At 41.0% G+C, this 23,732-nt stretch overlaps 1 protein-coding gene across 4 annotated transcripts; it reads right to left on the bottom strand.

Moving 5' to 3' along the window:
• Positions 1-1,835: 1,835 nt before the first annotated feature.
• LSM14A (LSM14A mRNA processing body assembly factor) lies at positions 1,836-23,265 on the bottom strand. 4 transcript variants are annotated; one of them, XM_081872202.1, is made up of 10 exons: positions 22,831-23,263; positions 20,060-20,223; positions 16,041-16,173; positions 13,016-13,135; positions 11,518-11,694; positions 10,774-10,839; positions 9,372-9,551; positions 7,313-7,475; positions 4,969-5,209; positions 1,836-3,719 (listed from the first exon to the last, which is right to left on the bottom strand). In XM_081872202.1, the coding sequence occupies exons 1-10, from the start codon at positions 22,949-22,951 to the stop codon at positions 3,696-3,698; spliced, it is 1,389 nt and encodes a 462-aa protein (XP_081728328.1). In that variant the 5' UTR covers positions 22,952-23,263; the 3' UTR covers positions 1,836-3,695. The 4 variants fall into 4 exon arrangements, with proteins under 4 accessions (XP_081728328.1, XP_081728327.1, XP_081728330.1 ...); XM_081872201.1 differs by having other exon boundaries at positions 9,372-9,578; XM_081872204.1 differs by lacking the exon at positions 13,016-13,135 and having other exon boundaries at positions 22,831-23,265.
• Between the last annotated feature and the right edge of the window lie 467 nt (positions 23,266-23,732).

Consider the following 23,732-nt stretch of genomic DNA (forward strand, 5'->3'; position numbering starts at 1 on the left):
ACCAGGATGGACGGGTGGGAGGATGGGCATCGCCTGTGTAGCTTCCTCCCCACGTTGGACTCTCGTTCCCAGCACCCCTAGCCATAGGGCTTGTGTCCAGCAGCCTGGGGAAGGCCACATAGCTAGTTCGCCAACCCGCCGCTAGGAGCAAAACACCGGGGGATGCTATATACTTTTTTTATTGCATGCATTTCTATTTATCCAAAAGAGTTCAGGGTGGAGCACACGGTTCCCCCACCTCCCGTTTAACCCTTACAATAACCCTGTAGGTAGGTTAGGATGAGAGACATGGTATCTGAAGAAGTGTGCATGCACACGAAAGCTCATACCTAGAACTAACTCAGTTGGTCTTTAAGGTGCTACTGGAAGGAATTTTTTTATTTTGTTTAGGATGAGAGACAGTGGGTGGCCCAAGCTTTTAAATAGCTAAAAGACACTGAAGGGCACCAGGTTACAGAAGGCTGATGAAATCACTAGTTAGGATAAGCTGTGTTCTTTAATAGCGCGAGATCTTAGCTATTCTTAACAAAACAAAAAACCGCATGCACACGTGGAATTTATGAGTGCTGTTAAAATGTGCTTTCGTTCCCCTTTTCCTCTTAATTAGTGATCTTTAGTGACTTCTGGGGCAGTCCTTCCATTCTGAGAGGAAGGAAGGTTGCTAGACAAAAAGCAACCCACGCTGAGTGTTCTGGTACTAGCTTAGTGCCATTTTCATATTTATTTAAACCAAGTTTACCGTTTTCGAATGTATGAATTTGCTGGACAATCATATATTCCAATTCGCTTCTCCAATGACTAAAAGCTATTGAATGACAGCTACACAGGGCTCTTTCTGAAACCTACTCCCTTTTGCCTCCTCTCCTATTCTTTACCCTTTGCCATCTATATGAAATTAGATCAATGACCACGTTATTCACACCAGCCTTAATGCATCATTAAAAACCTCTGACCAGACACCCACAGATCTTATTCTACTATAGAATATGTGTGCTGATAGAGAAGGTATATACATAAGCAGATATACGAAGCAATACCACTTAAATGAAAGTCAGAGGCTTCCACCCCGGCCTCATTTGGAATAAGCCCAGGTGAAGAACATGCAACATAATTCTGAATAAATATGTGTAAGGTTGGATTGTCATTACAGTCTGGAGATTTTCAGAAGGAAGGGATGCTAATTACTAGGCAAAACTGTGTTTTTCCATGAGATAGAAAATAAATGTCGAGGCTCTTTCCATAAATATTAATAATTTCAAAGTGAACAAGCTGCAGAATTCAGGTTCATGCTGGGCATTAAAAGGACTGTGGATCATCCCAGTGCAATAAAAGATGGCAAAACTTTTCTAAGTTTGTGATGACCCCAAGTTCCTGCCCCTTTGTACCAAACCTTAATATGAAAACATGTACTATCTCCCCCCCATTCTTTCCTTACAAAGAAAACAGCATTTAATAAGTTTGCAAGAGGTTCCAAATTCAGATTTAGATCATGTATGTATTCAGATGTCATTTAAAACCATATTAATTTTATGAGAAAAAAATATAACTAAAATCTTTTAAAAATCCAACTTGCATATATATATATATATATATATATATATATATATATATATATATCACAATTATAAGCCCTGCCAATTTCTTTCCAGAGTTGAAAGGTTACAGTATGATGAAAGAGAACACTTAAAGGAAATAACAGGGTTTATCCCATACACTGGCACAATACTAAACAATGGACTCAAAATCAGCAATATTAAATTGGATTCCCCCCCCCCACCTATTCAGGGCAGGTTTACAAAACAAGGATAAGCTAGAAAAAACTTTCACAAAGGCAGTTTTTATTGAACTGTTTTATTCTGGCTCAAAATAAAAGCCCCATTTTTCTGTAGCAAGGTACACTGAAGGTATGTCATGCTGCCGTTCACTGGGGTAAAAACACACCCCAACTAGTAAACCCAAAGGATTGGTAGATAGGATGAATTCATACCTTCACAGAATGTCTCATTGGTATTTACAACGTATCTGGTTTAAATAAACTTGGGACACCTCATACAGTATACATACTTATTGCGACATTACAGCACTTGCCTTTTGTCTAAAAAAAAATAAATCAAAACTGCTCAGTATCATGATTTGTGGATCCCAAAAAGGCATTGTTGTTAACATGCAAAATAGTACTAAACAATAGTATCTAACTTCTACTGCTTCCAAATACTTGACCTCATAAGTAAACCAATTACAAAATACTTCCTTATAGTGCTATACAAAAAGATATAAAATTATGATTCTATCACTTAAATATTCCCATTTTCTAACAGTGCAGTTATCCACATTTTATCACTACTGAACATAAAGGAGAAACAAAAGAAGATCAGCAAATTAGGTAAAAATTGTTTAATCTTTGGATCCCTTTATTCCTGTGGCTTTCATACACACATACAAAATACAAGTTACCAAATTACTGTTTCTAATTATAACTTAATGTCAAAAAAGTCATAACTAGTATTTCAGAATTGGCAAAAGTTTACTCCATACCAAATCACTGTTGGGATAAGAATAAGCAGTCAATGTCTCCAAGCTACAGTTCATCAAAACTCAAGCAATTGCAAACACTAAATAGTCACTTTTAAATTGAGTATGTCAACATTAAAACAGAGTCAACATTTCAAGAATCAACACATGGAGACATGTCATTTTTATTCCGGGCACATCAAAGGAAACATAAGAACTTGTGTGTGCCTGGGTCATTTTTACTTCCAAGAGTTATCACTAATATGAACTGTGAATTGTGACATGAGTGTTGAGGTTTGTCTTCATTTGAAAAAAGCCCATTAATCTGGTCAAATCCTGCAATATGCCAAAACCTACAAAATGAATTTCTTGCAAGAGAATTATGTTATCCAGTTTTTATATAATGGAAGAACATCTAAAATGTTTATTTTTAGTCAAAATATAAAAATCAAACAAGTTTAAAGCTGAACAGCTATGAGGAACCGCCCCTGCAAAACAACTAATGTGTGTGGTGTGTTTGTGTTTTAGCATTTCAACCCAGCAGGTTTGTAGACTTAAAAATGTTTATTCTTAAAAAATTAGTTGCTTTTATACAGCTATACAAAGTCTTTAGTGTTTCTTTGGCAATGGGATAATCATGGAATTTTACAACTATAAAAAGTTTTCCTTTGCCTAAGAAACAGGATTTACTGTGTTTACATTGTTTTTGACTGACAAAAATCAAGTTTTCTATTGCCCAGCACCCTATTTGACAAAGAGCACAACCATCTCAAAAGGGAGATTAAAGGATTTCCAAAAACAACCTTCACTGGCTCAACACACTCACAGTACTGACGGCCTTCTGCATACAATTGTCTTTGCAGCCTGCAGTAGTAATCAAATACAATTTGATAAATTCTTTTTGTGATGAAAAAAATACTTAAAAACTCCACTGAAGTACTGCTTTATATTTTAACTCTATGTAAGAAATTACTTAAGTCTTCTATCTCAAATATATTTAATGCTCATTGTTTTTGAAGATGGCCATTTTTTCTCCAAAAAGAGTTCTGCTCCATACCCCTTTGAAATTAAAAACAAACCCCAGTGCTGGTGACGAGTTTTACAGCAAATTAACAATTCTTTGCAAAGACTGACACATTCTCTGGATCATGAAGATCAACAGGTCCACCTGTGTTCAACTTCAGCTATGCAGCAACTTTGTTGTCTTTCTAAAAAAAGAAAAAAGAAAAAAAATTACTTCCAACCAATGCCAGTTTAGTCAAATTAATCAAGAACAGTAACAGATAAACGGCTCAAACTAGAGAAGACAACGTTAACAGTATTCAAAATGGGGCCCAAATCTCTCTAGATTGCATCTGTCATAATTCCGGTTAGCAAAGTCAATCCCAAAATGCCTTCTAAAGCTAGAAATCACTGCAAGAGATTCCAAAATGCACACAGTTCCAAATTCCAAAATGCCTTCTAAAGCTAGAAATCACTGCACACTCTTGTGTGCAGAATCCTCTGTAGCCCAACTCAGCTATAGGTTACCTCAGGGACCACCGGATCTCAGCTCAATCACAGAGCTCACTTGCAGGAGTGCCACTGGTTGTTCCCCAAGTTGGCAAGGCTCATTTGACAAGAAGAAATCAAGCCTTTAGTGTCACTGGACAGTTGTGGAATACTCTGCCAATAGAGATTCAGAAGGTGCCTTTTAAACACCTGCTGAAAACTTTTCTGCTTTTCTACTCTGTCAGGCTTATGCAGGCAGGCAATTAAGAATACATCTTTCCACAATAATAAGTTGATTTCAGAGTTCATCTTTCTTATACGGTTTTTACTGCATATGGGTTTTATGTACAATTGTTAAAATGTTTCATGCTGACAGAAATCTTTGACATGTTAGAATAAGAAACTACGTCTACAGGTGTGGCTGCAACTTTTTCTCCCACAACCAAACAAATTAACCAAGAATAAAAAAACGGAGGCAAAAAGATGTACAAGAAAGTTTTGCCTCATATATACTTTTGTTTAGAATATATAAAAGTGTATTGATGCATAAAAAGAACTACACTTTAGGTTAACTAAATCTGAATGGCTGCAAAGAAAACTCATGCCCAGTATTTAAGAGATTTTATGAGATGATTTGTTTTTTGATTCTCTCATCCAGTATTAAACATATGTACTATTATTGCAGTTTTTTCAAGGTTTTTGTCATACTTTTTGTATTTTTAATGAATTAATGAGTGGCTGTATCTTGTTCTGATTGTGTGGCATTGTAGCTATTTTTATTTCTGGAATTATTGAATGCAGTGCCTATGGCTATAAGCAACAGATATAGGTGGGGAACTTGTGCCCTTCTTAGGCAGTTATGAACTACAGCTCCCATCATATTGCTGGCTGGGCGTGGAGTTGAAGTGCCTCAAGTGAGAAGGCCACCAGTTCCCCATCCCTGCAGCAGAGTTCATAAGCAATTACCCTATATTCAAAATCCGCAAATTCTCTGCCGCCACGTCCACCTCTGAATCCACCACGAAATCCTCGAGGGGCGCCATAATTTCCTCTTGTGCCTCCACGTCCTCTTCCGCCCCGGAAGCCACCAACTCCTCCTCCACCTCCTCTACCTCTGTAGCCCCCCCGGCCACGGTTTGGACGCAATGGAATTCCAAATGTCTCTGCATTTAGTCTTCTTTCTTCAGCCCAGGTTGGTCTTCGGTCTCTGAAACATGCAAGTGACAAGAACACTAACTCCAGATCACTATCATTTTCATCAGAAGGAGTATTGATGCCAAAGACAGTTTGATGTTTTCAAGCTGCTTAGTACGTTAATATGCACACAGTGAAACCACACAGAAGCATCACTGTGCAGGAGTGGCATTCCAAACTCCACTTTTGGAACATTTACATTGAGAGCATGGCAAGAGTGAAAAAACAGTTTCTCAAATCAGAACCAAGTTATATCATCCCAATTACCCATTGGCTGCCTGAGTGAAGAATTTCCTGGTTAATGTTACTAGCAGCTGTCAGATTAGTTATCACTTGCCTCATGAGGTCTCCTGATGTTTTACCATGTGAGGCATGGTTCACCACTATCTGGAACATAGCTTTATCAGAATGCTTGACCAGACACAGATGGGTGGCCTGGGGAGCTGCTAAATCTGCTAATTACAATGCCAGTTGGTTTCCCTTACATCAGGCACATTCAACCGGTCGATCGTGATCTACTGGTAGATCACAGGATAAAATAAATTTGCCAAGGTCTCCCCACCCCGAAATAAAATAAAATAAGCTCAACTCTTGGCAACGACAATGGGTAGATCACTGCCAGTTTTTTAATACAGGGAGTAGATTGCAGTCTCTTGGGAGTTGGACGTGCCTGCCTTACAAGAACAGGGAGGTATCTTCCCATATCCTTCCAGCTTCTCATTTTTTGTTATGGTAGAGGTATTTAAATACAATTTGCTTTCGTGGAGCAAGAGTGTAATTTGGTACACTTCTTTGCTGTTATTATTTCATTCCGCAACTCTCTATTGCTTTTTCTCTGTTCCTTTTTTTGGTGTCTTGTATATATTTTTAGTGAAAAGTTTACTGTTCCTTAAGACATGTTGATCCACTGAAGTGGCTCCTACTAAATTAGCTGAGGGAGCACCATGTAAAAGAAGAACCTTTCATGCTTTGGGAGTAATACCAACTCCTCTGCAAACAGTTTCAGTGAAATTAATTACAGGCGATTCCTGTTTATCAAATTACTGATATAGATGCAAATAAAAATATTGCCTGTTTGATACTTAAGAAGAAATCAAATACAGTGGTGCCCCACAAGATGAATGCCTCGCAAGACGAAAAACCAGCTAGACGAAAGGGTTTTCCGTTTTGGAGGTGCTTCGCAAGACGAATTTCCCTATGGGCTTGCTTCGCAAGACGAAAATGTCTTGCGAGTTTTTTCGACTCCCCCCCCCTTTTTCTAAGCCGCTAAGCCGCTTATCCGCTAAAAGCCGCTAATCCGCTAATGGGCTTGCTTCGCAAGATGAAAAAACCGCTAGACGAAGAGACTCGCAGAACGGATTCTTTTCGTCTTGCGAGGCACCACTACAGAAAAGTAACAAAAGGTTTACAGCATATCCCCTTTCCTCTATCAATCCAAGGCCAAAATAATCAAGTCTTACGGAAGGCTCAACCTTGGCCAAGAGCTTAGATACACTAGAAATGGAAGGAGACATATGATTCCGCAATGTTTTCACTTTTGAACATCCACTGCAAATTTAAAAACACATCTTTACCAACAAATCTGGTCCTTGCAAGATCATGGATTATGGTTTGCTACTTCCTAACAAGCCATGATCAGGAAGCTAATAAACCATGATCCCTGGTTTGAATGGGAAGTAATGGGAAGTCAAGGCTTCCTGGCTATATGGAAGAAGTGAAGTAGGAGCAACTGGGAGAGTATAATAATATATAATAATAATTTATTATTTATACCCCACTCATCTGGCTGAGTTTCCCCAGCCACTCTGGGCGGCTCCCAATCGAGTGTTAAAAACAATACAGCACACTTCTCATTCACAGAAGGCCCGGTATATCATTATGCACAAATGCAGCCAGTCTTGACCTCTCTGAACTACAATGTATCCAACCCTCTTTGAATTACAAAGCTGTCACTTTGTTTCGTTAACGAAGCCAAATATTTTGCATGCAGCAGTTGCAGCATTACATAGGTATAAGGTACAGCATTTCATTCTGCACTTTAGTATCCATGGATCTTGCCATTTGGAAATTATATTTTCTGCTTGCCCAGTGGACTGCCAAAAAACCAATTAGGTACCTATTGTCATCACAGGAAATGTTATCAAAGAAAGACTTGGTTTTGTCATAATAGCAGTTGGGTCCAAGTGGATCCTCTTCATCTGCATTGCCTTCACTGTTCTGGGTATCAACACCTGAGTCACCTTTATCTTCCCCATTTACAGGCTTCTCTGGTTTATCTTCTAACGAATCCAGGGGGCAGGGGGTGAGAAGAAAGGAAAAGGATAACCTCAGTGAACAATAAATGAAAATGCATCTTCAAAGAAAAGCAGAAAGTGACTTGTGTATAATGCTACCCTAGAAGGATGTTATAGATCAGCACACACAAAAATAGCTTGCCATGAGTTCAGACAACAGCTGCCCCCTCTCTCCCTCTTGGCTATTCTCCTTCCTACTGGTCCTCTCCAACAAACAAGACATTGCTGTAAAAATAGGAAAAAACTGCACTCCCTGTCTGACTTTGGATGACGCAAGTTGTCTTCAAGATGAGAGCAGCACAATTACAGCAACTAAAGAAGTGACAGAAGAGAATGTGGCAAATCACAAAGGGAGTATACTTTTTAAAAGCACTCCTTTAATATCTGTTGCAAGCCTTCCTTGTAAGACTTTAATCCTGCCAGGAACATCCATACATAAACTTTAAAAAGTGCTGCAAATTTGTCCAAGCGATACTTGATTACACGAATTGTAGGGCTAGCAGCAGAACACACTGCAAAGGGCAGGATTACAGCCCACTGCAGGTTGTGCTTTTTTATAATGTCCAGGTAATTTGATGGGGAGCTCAGTACTTCCTATTATATTAAAAATGCAAGATTCTACTCCTTAAAACTGTGAATGTATATTAATAATTAATACTGTTATATTTCTAGACCATCCATCATCCAAAGATAGTGGGGCATCATGCAACATAATATAAAACCATACAATAAAACTACAAAACAAATATTAAAAATAAAAATTAATGTAAAAATAAACTATTAGCTCTAGCAAAATATGTACAATCTCAGTTTCTTCCAAAGGTCTGAGTAAATAAATGCTTCCTTGAAAGGCACCTAAAAAGCAGCACTTATGCTGGAAAGCATAAAGCATCACCAGCTGACTCTCTCCAAGGTCAGAGTGATAACTGTGGACAACTTTCTGTGGTTGAGGTACAGTCACCTATGTAGCATTTTGCCTCTAACCATAGCTAGTAAAATCAGGACCACAGAAAATAATAAAAATGCAAGGAAAGGGGAGGTTAATCGACAGAATCTATACAAACTGCAGAATTCAGAATTTCCTAGGTTGGGAACAAAAGTTTAATTTCCTAAATATGGAACACACACAGCACTGCTTATCATTCCCTTCCATAACGTTTCTGATCACCTCAGGGAGGAGGAAAAGAAACAGAGAAAAAGGAGGCAATGAATTATAACCATAGACTTTGAATGCATCTAAGTGAAATCTCTCTTTTCATCTGAACCTATACATCTTAACTTCAAAACACTGCAGGATTAGCCTAACTTAACTCTCAACCTCTACAGGAATAAGAACCCTATGCACAACTCCACATAAAATGAAGTACCGTATTTTTCGCCCCATAGGACGCACCTAGCCTTTGGGGGGGGGGGAATAAAGAAAAAATGTTTTATTTCCCCTCCCAGGCGCTTGTGGGGCCGGCAGCGGGGAGAAGCACTCTTCCCCCCGCCGCCACCCTTCAGACCAGGTCCGGGGACAGCGGGAAGGCGCGCTGCGCCTCCCCGCTGTCCCCGGAGCTTGCGGGGCTGGGGCTCTCCAGGCTTCAGCCAAAGTCTGCATTCGCCCCATAGGACGCACACACATTTCCCCTTCATTTTTGGAGGGGAAAAAGTGCTTCCTATAGGGCGAAAAATATGGTATACGATAGCAGAAGTACGAAGGGTTTATCTTTCCTTTTTTAAGAACTTTGATTAAAGAGCTTGAAACAGAAGTCAGATTTCCAAATTACATCTAGTTTCCATTAACTACCAGTCATTTAGATCCCGTGTCTATAGAAGGCTCAGGTTTACCTGTAGTTGACAAGACAGTCATTATTCCCTTGAATCAGCATTTCAGCTTACCTTTCAGTTTTAGTTTGTTGTGAAATTCGCGATCTATTTCCTCTTTATTGAATTGTGCATTAGCACTTTCAAAGTCAAAGTCCTTCTCAAACTTCATTGGAACATCCCGTCTAATACCAAATCTTCCTCTGCCTCCCCGGTGACCCCCACGGCCCCTTCGTGCTGAAGGTGCACCTGGAACTGGGGAAAAATAGGTTTTGAAGGGACCTATAAACAAAAGACCTGCAGTTTCAGATTTGTTCTTGTAAGCAGCAACATAAAACTACTATACATAGGACAGATGGAGAGCTTTCTGTTTGCCAAGCTGATATGATTACCAGACATCCGGCTGATCAAGATATATCATCTTCCATTGTTACACTTTCCGTCACTATATACCTTGAAGTCCCATCATATACTTCTCCTAATAACCTAAGAGCAGCTCTGCTGAATCAGGCCAAAGGCATATCTAGGCCAGCATTCAGTTCCCACACTGTTCAACCATATGCCTCTGAGAAGTCCACAAAACAGGACACAAGTGCAACAGTCCCTTCCTGCTTGTGTCCCCCAGCAACTGCAATTCAAAGGCAGGCTGCCACTAGTACTAAAGCTGCAGATAGCTTTACTCTCCAGGAATTTGTCTAATCCACTTTTAAAGTTGGCAGCCATCACTACATCTTGTGATATAATTCTAGAGTTTGTTTATTTATTAAGCTTATACCCTGCCTTTCTTCCCAAAGGAACCCAGGACAACATAGTTTTTAACTATACAGTGGTACCTTAGTTTTCGAACGTCTCCGTTTTTTAACATTTCGGTTTTCAAACACGCATCGGTAGTCAAACATGCCATGTGGCTTCCGTATTGAGGCTTTCATTTTGAGTTTTCAGTTTTCACACATTTCGGAACTCAAACGGTCTTCCAGAATAGATTACGTTCGAAAACCGAGGTACCATTGTACACTGTGTAAAACTAACCCTTTAAAAGGCTCTGACGTCCTACAACAATCAATCCCACAAGACCAAATTCTTTCTTTTTTTATTTTAAACCCATTGCTTATCTATTTCGCTAGAGGGTCATAAACATTTGTCACAGTGACTCAGTTCAGAAGTAAATGAAATAATGGTTTCCCATTATGAGAACACATAGCCACAGGTGCTGGGCTTGTGCATGCTGCACCTCACCCATCCTCTGTGCACGAGAAAGGAGGTACTTCTTTTTGCTGTTTGAAACAAATTGCTTTATCTTATTAAGCTCAAGCACAGGAACTGTTTGTTTAGGCCAGTTAATTAGAACATCATTTGACTATTTTTTCCCAACCAGCTGCAGTTTGAACTAGTTTCCTATATTTGGGTCTGGTTCAACAAAAGTGACTTTTAAAAAGCACTAGAGTTTTTATCCTTTCCAAAAACAAATTCAGTTTACCCATTTGACGTTTGTTTTCATTTCTCAGATGCTCTGCTTCAGATCTTGAAATCTTGTGTGCTTCAGCTAAGAACAAAGAATGCAAAGAACATTTTGTTATTTTTCATTTTCTGTATACTAACTGCGAGCATGTAAGGAAAAAATCTCTAAGGGCTGCATCAGGGCAGTACTGCCCTCTGAGAAGAAAAACCCCACAAGTTAACCCCACTTGCCAAGCAAGCTGAGACTCCTATGCTGACAGAAATATTTCCCCAACCCACAATAAAAGCATTCAGGCATAAGCCTCACTTTACTACAAGCCATGCCATTTTACTGCAGGGTATTCTCGGTAGTGGTGCCCACCCTGTGGAACACCCTCCCACCAGATGTCAAAGAGAAGAACTACCACCAAACTTTTAGAAGACATCTGAAGGCAGCCCTGTTTAGGGAAGCTTTTAATGTTTGATGTATTATTGTATTTTAATATTTGGTTGGAAGCCAGATGGGCAGGGTATAAATAATAAATAATAATAATTATTATTATTATTATTATTATTATTATTATGTGTCATGACTCACAAATTTGTGTCTTCAGTGTCCACACTCAAGACACTGAACTTTAAAAATAGACATATGGGTTTCAAACTTTGAATCCTAACTTTGACAAAAGCAATTGCTAAGTCACTTGCAAAGAACAGCTTTTTCACTTTGGCAAGAAGTATCAACAGAGCTTAAAATAATCAAGGTCCAAAGGCAGAGTTCTACCTCTTCTGTGCTCTTGATTTTCCAATGATTTTTGACTAGCAGACCCTTGAGGTCTGGCTGAAACAGGACTCCTTCTCCCAACTGGTGCTGAAGCAGATAAGTGGGTTCCTGCTGTTTGTACTGCCTGCTCCAGGGTTGGGCTCTTTCTCAAATGGTCTAATGAAGGACTTGAGCGACCTGAAACAGAAATGACAACATCTTATGCCCAACCTTAGCATAAGTATTACTTTGAAGTCAATTATCTGCTTTCCCTAGTCAAGACAACTATGTCCAAAGAGGAAATGGTTTTGCAACTTTAGCTCCACTAACCCAAGACTTAGGTCACATATATATATATTGATTCTCCCTCAATTTTCAAAGGAAGAACAGGGTGAGATAGCTCATCTTTACCAATGCAGTTATTAGCAAATGTCTGTCACCCAGAACTGCAGCTACTCCCTTAGATGTCATGATTTCTTAAAATAAAATAAGCACTAACAGTGAGTAGTATGGATGCAGAAAAAAATAGATATTGAAATAGTATCTAATTTAGCTGTTTAGGTGAGGCAGATCTTTTTATTTATCGGCTTCAGTCCAAGAGTCAGTGGCCCAGTTTGGATGCCACTATAAGCCATGTTTAACGGCTTGTTATTAATGCAGACAATGTTCCTCCCTAGCAAAGGCAAGCCATAATCTCTGGCTCTGCTCTAGGTTCATAGCTTGCAAGCCAAAAAACAACCACTGGCTTCACATAGTAGTCTGTTTGGAAGAAAAATCACAATGATCCCCTGGGGTTGATATTTGTTGTCCCCACTAGCAGAATACACCTAAAAGATTATTCAAGCAACTTGGAACACAAGCTCACTTTCAGTGATAGGAGACAAGGCTAACTCTGCACAAAGAAGCAGAAGAGTGGTTCACATGTCATGCTAAATCATGGCTTAGCAATACATGCATGAGGAGGAAGGTGTTGCCATGAGTCTTTGGCTAGTGCATTCCTCCTGCGCCATGTTTGCATATCACACTAACAAGGGTTCATCACAACAGGCTCAGCAAACTGAAGTATCGCATGTGGTCTCCTTATCCTTCATGAAACAGGGAGGACTTTGGAAGCTCCCCTCCCCACACTTTTCTTGAATCTCAACTTTTTGTAGTTTACTAAAAAAATTAGCCAATTTCAAAAAAAGACACATTCAAATCATGGTTTCAGAAGTTGGCTTGCTCCAACCAATTAGTTTTTTTATAAATCACAATACCTGGTTTGGGAAACACAATAAAGCAATAAAAAATAAATAAAAAATTCAAGGAAAGCAGAATTAAAAGCTACCAAGTCTTCCTTCTTGCAACATGGTAGGAAAGCTGAAGAGGCAGCACAAGAAACTGAAGTTCATTACAGCTAAGGCATGTTGTGGTAAACCAGAAAAAGAATATATTTCACAATTGAACAACACACTATGGCAATGCATTCACCTTCTTAATCAAAAAGATCAAGAATCTGACTGACACCACCAGCCTTTACCTTGTGAGAGCTGTGTTTTTAATGACCTTGCATCAGTTGTAAAAGTGGAACCAACTGCGCTGCTTTGGGACAAGTTAGCATTGGCTGAAGTTTCAGTTCCAAAAGATGTCAGTGAACTTCCTGCATGAAGTCAGAAAATAGATGTCAAGCCCCTGTGGTGCAAGGCTACACTTGCAGAACTGTCAATGAACTTCAATGTACCAAAATGTGCAGCTACCCTGTTTTGCCTCAAGCAGCTCTAACCATTACACAAGGATTCTGAGAGTTCTCCATTAGTGACCCGTAGCCACTACTACCAAGTACTCCTCAGGAAAAGCTGCATGGTTCTAAAAATGTTGAGTCTTTGTAAGGCTAAGGGGGCTAACCATTTAAATTGCCACTCTTAGACTAAAGCCAACTGACCCAAATGTTAACTAACTCTTGTGACAAATAAAAGATGAAAAATTTTATTAAAGCAGCTAAGAAATATCAAAACCACTTCTCAAAAGCTACAAACAATTATGTGATCATGTCTGTGCTAATTTTCTGAATAAAGAAAAGTGTTTTATTAACAGCTTGTTTGTTTTATTTAATAAACTTGTTTGTTTTATAAACTTGTTTTATAAACTTGTTTGTTTTATTAACAGCAGAAATCTGTAGAGATGTCAAAGTATATGCAGAGTAAGTGGTTGAGTATAAGTACAAATACACCACACGCAGCTGAACCACATGTGAAACATACGGTAACTAATTCAGCTCAGCTGACAAGAAGGCTGCTGTTGGTGAAAGAGACCTGGAATAGATCTCCAAATTCAGTTGTGGCCAAAATTTGAGAAGCATGAACTGAAATTACAGTTTACTAGTTGCCATATCCAAAACTGCATTTATAATCAGCAAAAAGTTCTCAACGGAAGTACAATATTAAATAAATTACACACAAATTATATTCACAAATTAGCTATGGCAGTCTGTCTCATGATATTTTTACTGTTTTTAAACAATCCATTTATCTTGTTATTAGGCCCTTGTTTTATTCTTCTCCTTTATGTTATTACTGCGATCAGTCAGCAAAGTGAGCCAGTGTACCTATTCACGTATTCCCTAAGGATAACATCAAACTAATAAGACTGTTAAACTTGGGCTGCTCCTCTCCCTCAAAGCTATTTGAAAGTAATCTTTGATCTATTTATTCTAATGTGGTATCTCTCTAAACATATACACTGCACATAAAGTTGTTTCAAGAAAGATTAGAGGAGACCATCATCAGCAATATGCTATGATTAACTATAAAATTGTAACTTCCTGAAGCTATAGCCCAGATAACCTCTCCCATAGTCATGGAGCACACTTTAAACTCTTACTAGGTTCACACCACAGCTTAGCAACTTCTGAACAAAACCACTTTACAAACTGGAACCTGATGCGGAGATGTCCAGTGACATGCCTGGTGAAATTCTTGTTTCCCACCCACAGGACAATGCTTACTAGACAAAACTAGTAGAAAGCATAATGTTCACAATACTCAGATGTTTACAATTTACTGGATTTGGCCAGAGTCCAATATTTATAAATGTGGAAAAGTGAACCTGACAGTGTAGTTTACTTATACAGGGGTTATGTTCACAGGGACAGTGCATATACGTGAAATTGTGTACAGTGGGTAACACCATCTAAAAAGCTTGAAAACGCCTCTCTGCTAAAAATGCTCCCTCCAAACCTCCCTCTCAAATGCCAACTCCCCACAAGCCTCAAAGGTCAGTGCAAAGGCTACTGGGATTACTAGCCATTTCCCCGCTCTTCTTGTGACATTTTTGCAGTTTTGTCATTCGTTTTGCACTGTTTTTGCTCTTTTCATACTCTTTTGCAGTTTAAATCAATATACTGTATTTAATTATTTCCCAGCACCACACATACAGTGGTGCCTCGCAAGACGAAAAGAATCCGTTCCGCGAGTCTCTTCGTCTTGCGAAGCAACCCTATTAGCGGCTTAGCAAAAGGGGGGGAAAAGCGGAAAACCCTTTCGTCTAGCGGGTTTTTTCGTCTTGCGAGGCATTCGTCTTGCGGGGCACCACTGTATATGCCATTGCGCACAAGTCAAACATACATAAGTGGGGAGACACCTATACTACTATTTTCACACTGGGCATCTAGGAAATTTCAGTCCATCCAAGAATGAAGCAGATATGCTCTTGCCTCCCACCATCTTTCCACCAAAGATGCTTTAAAACACAGTAAACCAAGAATCTCAGCACACAGTCCCCCATCCAATTTGAAACTATACAGTGGTGCCCCGCAAGACGAATGCCTCGCAAGACGAATTTCCCTATGGGCTTGCTTCGCAAGATGAAAATGTCTTGCGAGTTTTTCCGACTCCCCCCCCCCTTTTTCTAAGCCGCTTAGCCGCTAATAGCGCTAATCCGCTAATGGGCTTGCTTTGCAAGACGAAAAAACCGCTAGACGAAGAGACTCGCGGAACGGATTCTTTTCGTCTTGCGAGGCACCACTGTACTAGATCCTGCTTAGCTTTACAAATGTGCTAGCAGTTTAGTATGGTTTAAGGACTGCAGTTTTTGCTCCTGAGCATCAGCTGCCACTGGGTTGAACTACATCAATGTCCCAATGCTGCTCCTACAGGTAACCCCTTTTATCTTCATTGTAAACAAGATTCCAAGTACCCTCAAAGAACTGCCATCAACTCTGACAGTCTTATAAAGCAGATCTGCCAAAATGAAAACATTTACCAAAATGGGTTTAACATGGACTACTGTGTGCCTACTTGGCCACAAATGTGTCCTGCCCAAGAAGAAAGAAAATAGCAGCAGCCAAAGAACACACTGTCCACATTAGTGAAGCTTGCAAAGGAGAAATTATTGAGGGGTAGGTAGGAGGGTGGCCTGGGGAATGTGGCTTTCTTGGGTGAACATGCTTTCATTAGATCAACTCAGTAAATGTGAATTTTACCCTATGGAGTGGGAACAGTATATACTTGAAAATATTTTAACATTTATATGCTTGCCAAGAAAAGAAGTTTAAAATGCAAACATACCAACACCAACAGCGCCAAATTGCTGGCCCACTAATGGACTTGGACTAAACTGGCTGTAGGCTGGCATTCTGCCAAAAGGACCGTAGGAACCCACAGATTGGAATGAAGAAGTAGAAGATGATCCTAGAGAGGACTAAAGAAAACCACATTCATGGAAGACTATCAAAGCAGAAAAAAACAATTATCATGCTGCATTAAGTTAGCAATAAAATCAGAGTACAAGACCCTTTCTTGAACTGGGTTGCATTAGGAAGTGAGAAATACAACACATTCCAACTGATGTAAGAAAATGAATTTATTTACCAAATGTGTGCTTATTTTCCAGATAACATAGCCATTTAAATACTCAGAATGGCATGGATCATCCAAAATGCAATAACTAGTTCTTCTGGTCCCTTCACTGCGAGAAGTGAAGTTACAGGGAACCAGGCAGAGGGCCTTCTCAGTAGTGGCACCCTCTCTGTGGAATACCCTCCCATCAGATGTCAAGGAAATAAACAACTACCTGACTTTTAGAAGACATCTGAAGGCAACCCTGTTTAGGGAAGTTTTTGATTGATTTTTTTATTATGTTTTTAGTTATGTTGTAAGCCGCCCAGAGTGGCTGGGGAAACCCAGCCAGATAGGCAGGGTATAAATAATAATAATAATAATACCTCTGTAGTGTATGCTTGATGCCAGGGGCGCCGACTTATAAAAAATATTGGGGGGGCGGGGGCCCATACTGACTTATAAAAAATATTGGGGGGGCCCAAGACCTCCAAACCGCTGCTGCTGGGGGAACGAAAGGGGCGAGCCCCGGGCTGCCCCGACCTTAAGTGAACCTGTGAGGGCCCGCCCTTTGCGGCAGCCGATTGGCTGCCGCCGTGGGCGGTGAATATTAATGAGCTAGGGGGAATCCCCGCTTCTCGCCGCGAGATTGTTGATGGGTCAAGAGCCCGCAACCCCACCCCCTCTCTAGATCGGGAGTGGCTTTGTTTTAACTCATTACTGAATGTATTTTAAAAGGTAACTATCGTCAAACAAGGAAAATAAAAAATACCAACATAATTTTGTGATTTTACAAAGCATAACATAACTAATAATTTTCTTAAATTATTGGGGGGGCAGAGCCCCCCCAAATGAATTTTTGAGGGGGCTCGGGCCCCCTCAGGCCCCATGGAGTCGGCGCCTATGCTTGATGCAATGGCAAAAATCAAAGACAGACTGCTGCTTATTATTAATAAGTAATATTTATACCCCACCCATCTGGCTGGTGTTTTTATTGAAAACATGATTGGAACCTATCCTATTAGAAATATGGGCTAAAATTTCTAGGTAGTGTAAATGATTGTGCTGTACAACAGTTGGTCATGGAAACAATCAGAAAGGTAGCAAACTCTAGACTTAAGTGGCACCCGGGACATGTTGCAAAATGAAACTGTTATTGAACTGACTGCTATATAATTCAACAGGTGAACAATTGCCAAGAAATTCAAACACAGTCGCATCTGACTTTAAAAGAGGAAACTTCCCCAAAATGAGGGGGCTGGTAAAAAGGAAGTAGAAAGGGAAAATGAAGAGGCTTAATAGAAGCTGAGATAAAATGTATACTGCAGACCAGGGAAGATACAACTAGGGCCAAAAGGATGGCAGCGTGGTTAACAGAGTCAAGGAACCTATTGGAGACAAGAAAGCTTCCTTCAGAAAATGAAGGGTCTTGTTCAAATTTGGAGAACAACAAAAATAATACAAAGGCTGGCAAAAGAGAAGAGAAAAAACTTGAGGAGCCAGTCTCTTTAAAAACTTATATGCAATGACAATGTTTTGTGTGCGTCCAATTGTTGTGTGACCACTGATGCACAGCTCCTTTAGTACCCAGAAGAGGGCTGAACAGGGATGGGCCAGAATGGGCTTATGCGCACTCCACTGATGCACATGGGGGCTAGGAACAGAACCCCCATGCAAAATGGTTGTCATCTGTACAATCACCAACAACACATCATTTACATACATTAGAAGAGACCAGCTGGGAGGCAGCTGGACATCTGAATAACAAGCAAGTCAAATATGTGCTCGAGCTTGGCAGAGAAGCTCAACAAATTCTTTGCATCTGTATTCATAGCAGAAGATGTAGGCCAATCCCTGTGCCTGAATAAAACTTTCTCAAAAAAGGATTCTAAGGAACTGAGGAAAACAGTGGTGACAAGAGATAAAATTATAGGGCTTGAAAAATTAAAACTGAGAAACTACCAGATCAGGATAGGATCTTCCCAAGAGCTACAAGTTTCATATTTTGGATAGAAGATCATCAGTTTCAATCTTGAGTTCTTTATTATCTTGAGGACTGGAAAGTGAGCAATGTAACAAAATTTAAAAGGGCATTCAGAAGGGATCTATGAAACTATAGACTGGTTAGCATGTCTGTTCTAGGAAAGCATTATAAAAGATAGAATTACCAAGAATATCAAAGAACAAGTCTTGCTCAAGAACCAGCATGGCTTCTGCAAGAGTAGGTTCTGTCTCATTAACCTATTAAGATTTCATTCAGGGAGTCAACAAGCATGTAGAGGTGATCCAGTTAATGTTTTGTATTTAGACTTTCAAAAAGCTTTTGATTAAGTCCTTCACCAAAGTCTCCTGAGTAATCTTAGCAATCATAAAATTGGAGGAGAGGTCCTCTTATGGATGAGTAACTAGCAAGAATAAATGGACAGTTCTGTCAATGGACGGATGTAGAAAGTAGAATCCCCCAAGGACTGGTATTGGGATCTGTGCATTTTAACCTGTCCCTAAATGGTCTGGAGTAGGCGTAAGCAGTGGCATATCTAAGTTTGCAGATGGTACCAAATTGGGGCTTAAAACAAAAAGGGACCGGGAATTGCTTCAAAAGGATCTCTCCAAATTGAGTGAATAGGTAGTAAAATGACAAATGCAATTCAATGTAAGCAGTGTAGAGTGATGCATATTGGGGCAAAAAACAACAACAAAAACAACCCCAATTTCCCCCTAATTTAACATATATTCTAATGGGGGTTGAACCATCAGCAACTGTCCAGGAATGAGTCCTTGAAGTCATAGTGGATAGTGATGAAGATGTTGACCCAGTGTGCAGCTGTGATAAAGGTGAATATGCTAGGGATCATTAGGAAAGGAATTGAAAATAGAACTGGCAAGATCATAATGATGCTATACAAATCTATTTTGAGATTGCACTTGGAATACTGCAAATGGTTCTAGTTGCCACACCTCAAAAAGGGTAGTATAGAGCTGGAAAAAGCTTCAGAAAAGGGCAATCAAAATGATTAAGAGGCCAGAGCAACTTTTCTGAGGAAAGATTGCAACATTTGGGTCTTTTGAGCACAGAAAAAAAGGTAAGAGGGGACATGACAGAAATGTGTAAGATCATGCATAATTTGGACATAGTATGATTGTGCAAGTTATGGAGAAAGTATGAGAAGCTTTTATCCCTCTTTCATAATACTAGAACCTGGAACCAGTCAATGAAACTGAAGGCTGGAAGTTTCAGGAGAGACAAAAGAAAGTACTTGTTCACATAGGGGGTAGTTAAACAATGGAATTCACTCCCACAAGCAATAGTGATGGCCATCAATTTGGATGGCTTTAAGAGAGGATTAGAGAAATTCATAGTGAATAAGGCAATCAATGGCTGCTAGAGATGCCAGCGATGGAGGTAATAAGCTACTAAATGCCAGCTGCTGGGAATGACAATTGGGAGAGTGCTGTTGCGCTCAGGTGCTGTTTGCAGGCCTCTCAGTGGGAAATCTGTTGGCCACTGTGAGAAAAGGATGCTGGACTAGATGGGCCTTTGTTGGATCCAGCACAGCTCTTCTTATGCTAATATACATTTTGTCATTAATAAGTTTGTGAAAAATCTCTTGAACACATATAAATAACTTTTTTCCCTAAACAATATAAGATGATCCAGATCATACAGTTTCAGGTATATACACACCAAAACTGATCAGAGTGTATAACTAGACATAGCTAAAGCTACAACTGCTACATGGTGACTATACCTGAACGATAGCTGGATCCTGGGGCAGAGAACACTGTGGTTTGGGTGGTTCACAAACGGTTAAATCCTTGATATCACTGCCACGGAATATAATGTATTCAAATACTTCGTCACGAGGTGGTATAGGCCGATCAGTTGGTCTATCTTCTGTACCAAAAGAACGAACTGCAGGAAAAAACAAATTTTATCATGTATCATCCAGTACTTTCTCATAATATTTACACATAGACAAGTAAAAAGTTTGCATCAGTTTGGTCTAACGCATCATGTGACAAAGTGCAGCTGAATATTCATTAGGTTCACTACTTTCAAAAGAGCACTTTCCCCCCAAGTCAGCTGAATTCATTCAGATCAAGTCTATTTGCGTTAAAAGGTCAGCAAGTCATTTTTCTTGATTTACTTCATACAAGCTTACACAAAAGCAGGCAATCTGTAAATTCCCTGGGTGATCGTCTGAAGGCACTGTTTTGCATGGTAGCCTAAATAATGCAGAATGGGCAGCGGCTTGCCCAGAAAAGGAGGGGGCAGAGAAAGGGGCATCTGGCGAAGTTAGTTACTAATGTTACTATGGCAAGGTGTGTTGAGGGGAAGCAGAGCCTGAATTAGGGAGGAGTCATAGTTCAGTTGTAGGCACACACACGCACACACACAAGCAAAGGTCATCTTGGCCCATAAGAAAAATGAAAAGCTTTGCAGGTTTAATTTCAATGAGTTCTATGCTGAGGTAGGTCTCGATGGAATAATGCATAAAGGACGGAGGCATACATAAGGTTAAGCATAATGAGGTGAAAAGGATCATAATGAACAAGGGACAATCTTAAGAATTTCTAGTTTATGTGCCTTGTAAGCAGTACTGAAGTGCAGAAGCAAGAAAATAGACAAGGAAAATAGAAAGAAAACACTTTGTTCACAAATGAGATGAAAATGTATGAGGCTCAGTTTGATTTGATTGATATGAAGATACAAAAAAAAAAAAAGGCACTTCTATGCATTTTTACCTTTTGGCTAAGATTATGTGCAATGTCTAAGAAAAATTTTAAGGTTTATTGGATACTGTATAACAATCTTAACTTAACAAAAGTAGCCCACATTTCTCATTTCTGCCAAATACTTCTTTGAATACACAGGTAACTTACAAGTAATGTGGATGGAACTTGTGCATATTCAGCTTTACATGCTTGGCATTTTTTAAAAATTAAAAAGACAGCAGTCTTCTGTGAAAAAAGACTTTTGTAATCCCACCCACTACTGAATCCAGTGTGTTTTGACTCTATGCAATTTTGGCTTTACATCAGGCTCCCTCAACTTCGGCCCTCCAGATATTTTGAGAGTAAAATTCCCAGCATCCCTGACCACTGGTCCTGCTAGCTAGGGATCATGGGAGTTGTAGGCCAGAAAAAATTAGTTTTGGTTTCCTTATTTTTGTCAAACTATGTGAAACCTATGGTGTTTGCATTTAAATAGCTGGCACCAAGGGACTGCCCCCCGCTTCTCTCCTGAAAGCTGTCTGCACATTCTTAGTTGAAAACAATATGCATAAAATTATAGTCTTCTTAGGGCAGGGCGCTAACCTGTGGCCCTCCAGATGTTGCATTCAGATTCTCATCAGTCTCAGCCAGCAGGGTTAGTGGTCGGGAATGATGCGAGTTGTAGAAATATCTGGGTGCACATGTGCATCACCTTGTATTGCAGTAAAAATAGTCAACAAGCATGCTCCAAGCAAGTTTATGGAAAGTAAGCAGAACAAGGTGGAACCAAAGTGAGAGTTTTGAACCAAAGTAAGAGTTTTGAGGTGGCATAATGGGCAGTAAGACTTCAGCATGGCAGTGTAAGATAAATGACACTTTTTAAAAATGCTCCCTGATGTACTGTTATTGAGGCAGTTTTAAAAATATAAGGGAGAAGCAAAGGGAGTTTTAGCACACAGTATTCTTTTCACTGGGATGATTTCACTTGGATGAATAGATATACAGTATATTCCCTGAGGTGTACTCCTGTAGCAGAACTTAACAAACTCAGTTTACCGCCTCATCCAGCTGTATGTGTAACCGAGGTATGTGCCTCAGCAACTTCTGTGGGACTTACTCCAAAGTGTGCCTTGCAATGCAGCTGCTTTTGCCTCATTTGTTTTATTTAGGGCAGCCTTCCACAACCTGCTACCCTCTCATTGTTTTGGACTACAGCTCCTGTCAGCCCCAGCCAGTGCAGCTGTGATGAGCCGTACTACCAAAACATCTGGAGATTATACTTGACATCCAGCTTAGAGTGGGCGCTGCAATAACATCCAGCAACCCTAACCCTCCTAGGGGCTCTTCAACTGAACCTCGCACAACATATCTCTTAAGATAATTCTACAGGCATCTTTGCTTGAATCCTGGTTTGCTTGCCCCCCCCCAACTCTACCCCGCCCTTGTAGAAGTGGTGTGCCTTTACATCTCAACTTACCTTCTCAAGACAAACCACCCATCTCTTGTGCGGGAAGCCAGTAACCCTCCCTCCCCTGGGTAGTCGATTGAAGCTCGAACAACGAATCTCCAAAGGGAATCTTTATTTAATTCCGTGTTTGCTTGCCTCCAGCTCCGCCTCCACCCCCCGCCTACCTTGCAGGCTTGGCGTGCCTTTTGTATTTCAACTGGGGTCCCCGAAACCGACCACCCACTTCCACTGGGGAGAAGTGGGGGCTGAGGCCTCTCCGTGCCCCGCCCCCAACCAACCGCCAAGCAGGCCGAGACCCCCCGCCCCGGCCACCTTCTCCTTTCCGGGCCGCCTTACCCTTCGCGAGAGCCACCGTGGAGTTCTCGGTGTCGATGGTGTAGAGGATGCCCTCATATCGGATCTCGGCCTTGGAGATCAGGCTGATCTTGCTGCCGATATACGGCGTCCCCCCGCTCATGGCGGCGGCTGAAGCAGAGGCCCGGCTCGAGGCTTCCTCACGCCCCCCCTCTAGCACCCCAGTCGGGTCCGGCTTCGGACGGAGCCTCCGCCGCCTCGCAGCCGCCGCCGCTCCCTCTTTTTCCCTCACGCCACAGGCCAGGCCGCTTCCCTCTCGCTCTTCCCTTCGCTTGGGCCCGGAAGGCCACTCAGCGCCCTGCCACACAGGCCTCCACTGCTACAGCTGCCCCGACGCTTCCAACATGGCCGCCGCCCGCTCCGTCAAAGCGCCCGACTCGCCTTTCCTCCTCCTCCACCACCAGCTCAGCCGCGAAATGCATGTTGGGAACAAGACGCCAAATCTCGCGATGAAAGCGAAAGCGCGCGAGGCGGCCGGGAGGCTAGAAATGACGCGGGCGGGAGCGAAGGAAGCCTGACCAGGCCGCGCCACAGCAGGACAAGGAGGCTCTCCTTTGCAGAGGCTCCGCGCTATATTGGAACCTTTCATAGCAGGCCTGTAGGCCTCTCTGAGGATTCTGGACTACAACTCCTATAATCCCTGAGTACGGCTGAGGCGGAGGGGGCTGCTGGGAGTTGGAGTCCAACGCTTAACGATCGCCGATTGGCCTCCGCCCGCAGGGCTGTCATCCCATGAATTCCATCATGCTCAAGTTCCTTCAGAGAGGGGTGACTACAATACCGCACATCGCGGGTGGGGGAACATCTGTGACCCTCCACATGTTTAGCAGCTCCCATCAGCCCCTGCAGCCAGCATAGTGAATGGTCAGGGATGATGGGAGCTC

This window comes from Podarcis erhardii (assembly GCF_964252035.2).
Source record: "Podarcis erhardii genome assembly, chromosome: 7".
In the NCBI taxonomy this organism is placed as follows: Eukaryota; Metazoa; Chordata; class Lepidosauria; order Squamata; family Lacertidae; genus Podarcis; species Podarcis erhardii.

Bases quoted from the DNA above. Each gene is read 5' to 3' on its own strand.
- LSM14A (XM_081872201.1), bottom strand. From the start codon at position 22,951: ATGAGCGGGGGGACGCCGTATATCGGCAGCAAGATCAGCCTGATCTCC. The intron at 10,840-11,517 runs GTAGAACTCTGC...CTTTGTTCTTAG, and splicing joins AAATCAAGAGCACAGAAGAG to CTGAAGCACACAAGATTTCA. The intron at 3,720-4,968 runs GTAATTGCTTAT...TTCTTTTTTTAG, and splicing joins TTGCGGATTTTGAATATAGG to AAAGACAACAAAGTTGCTGC.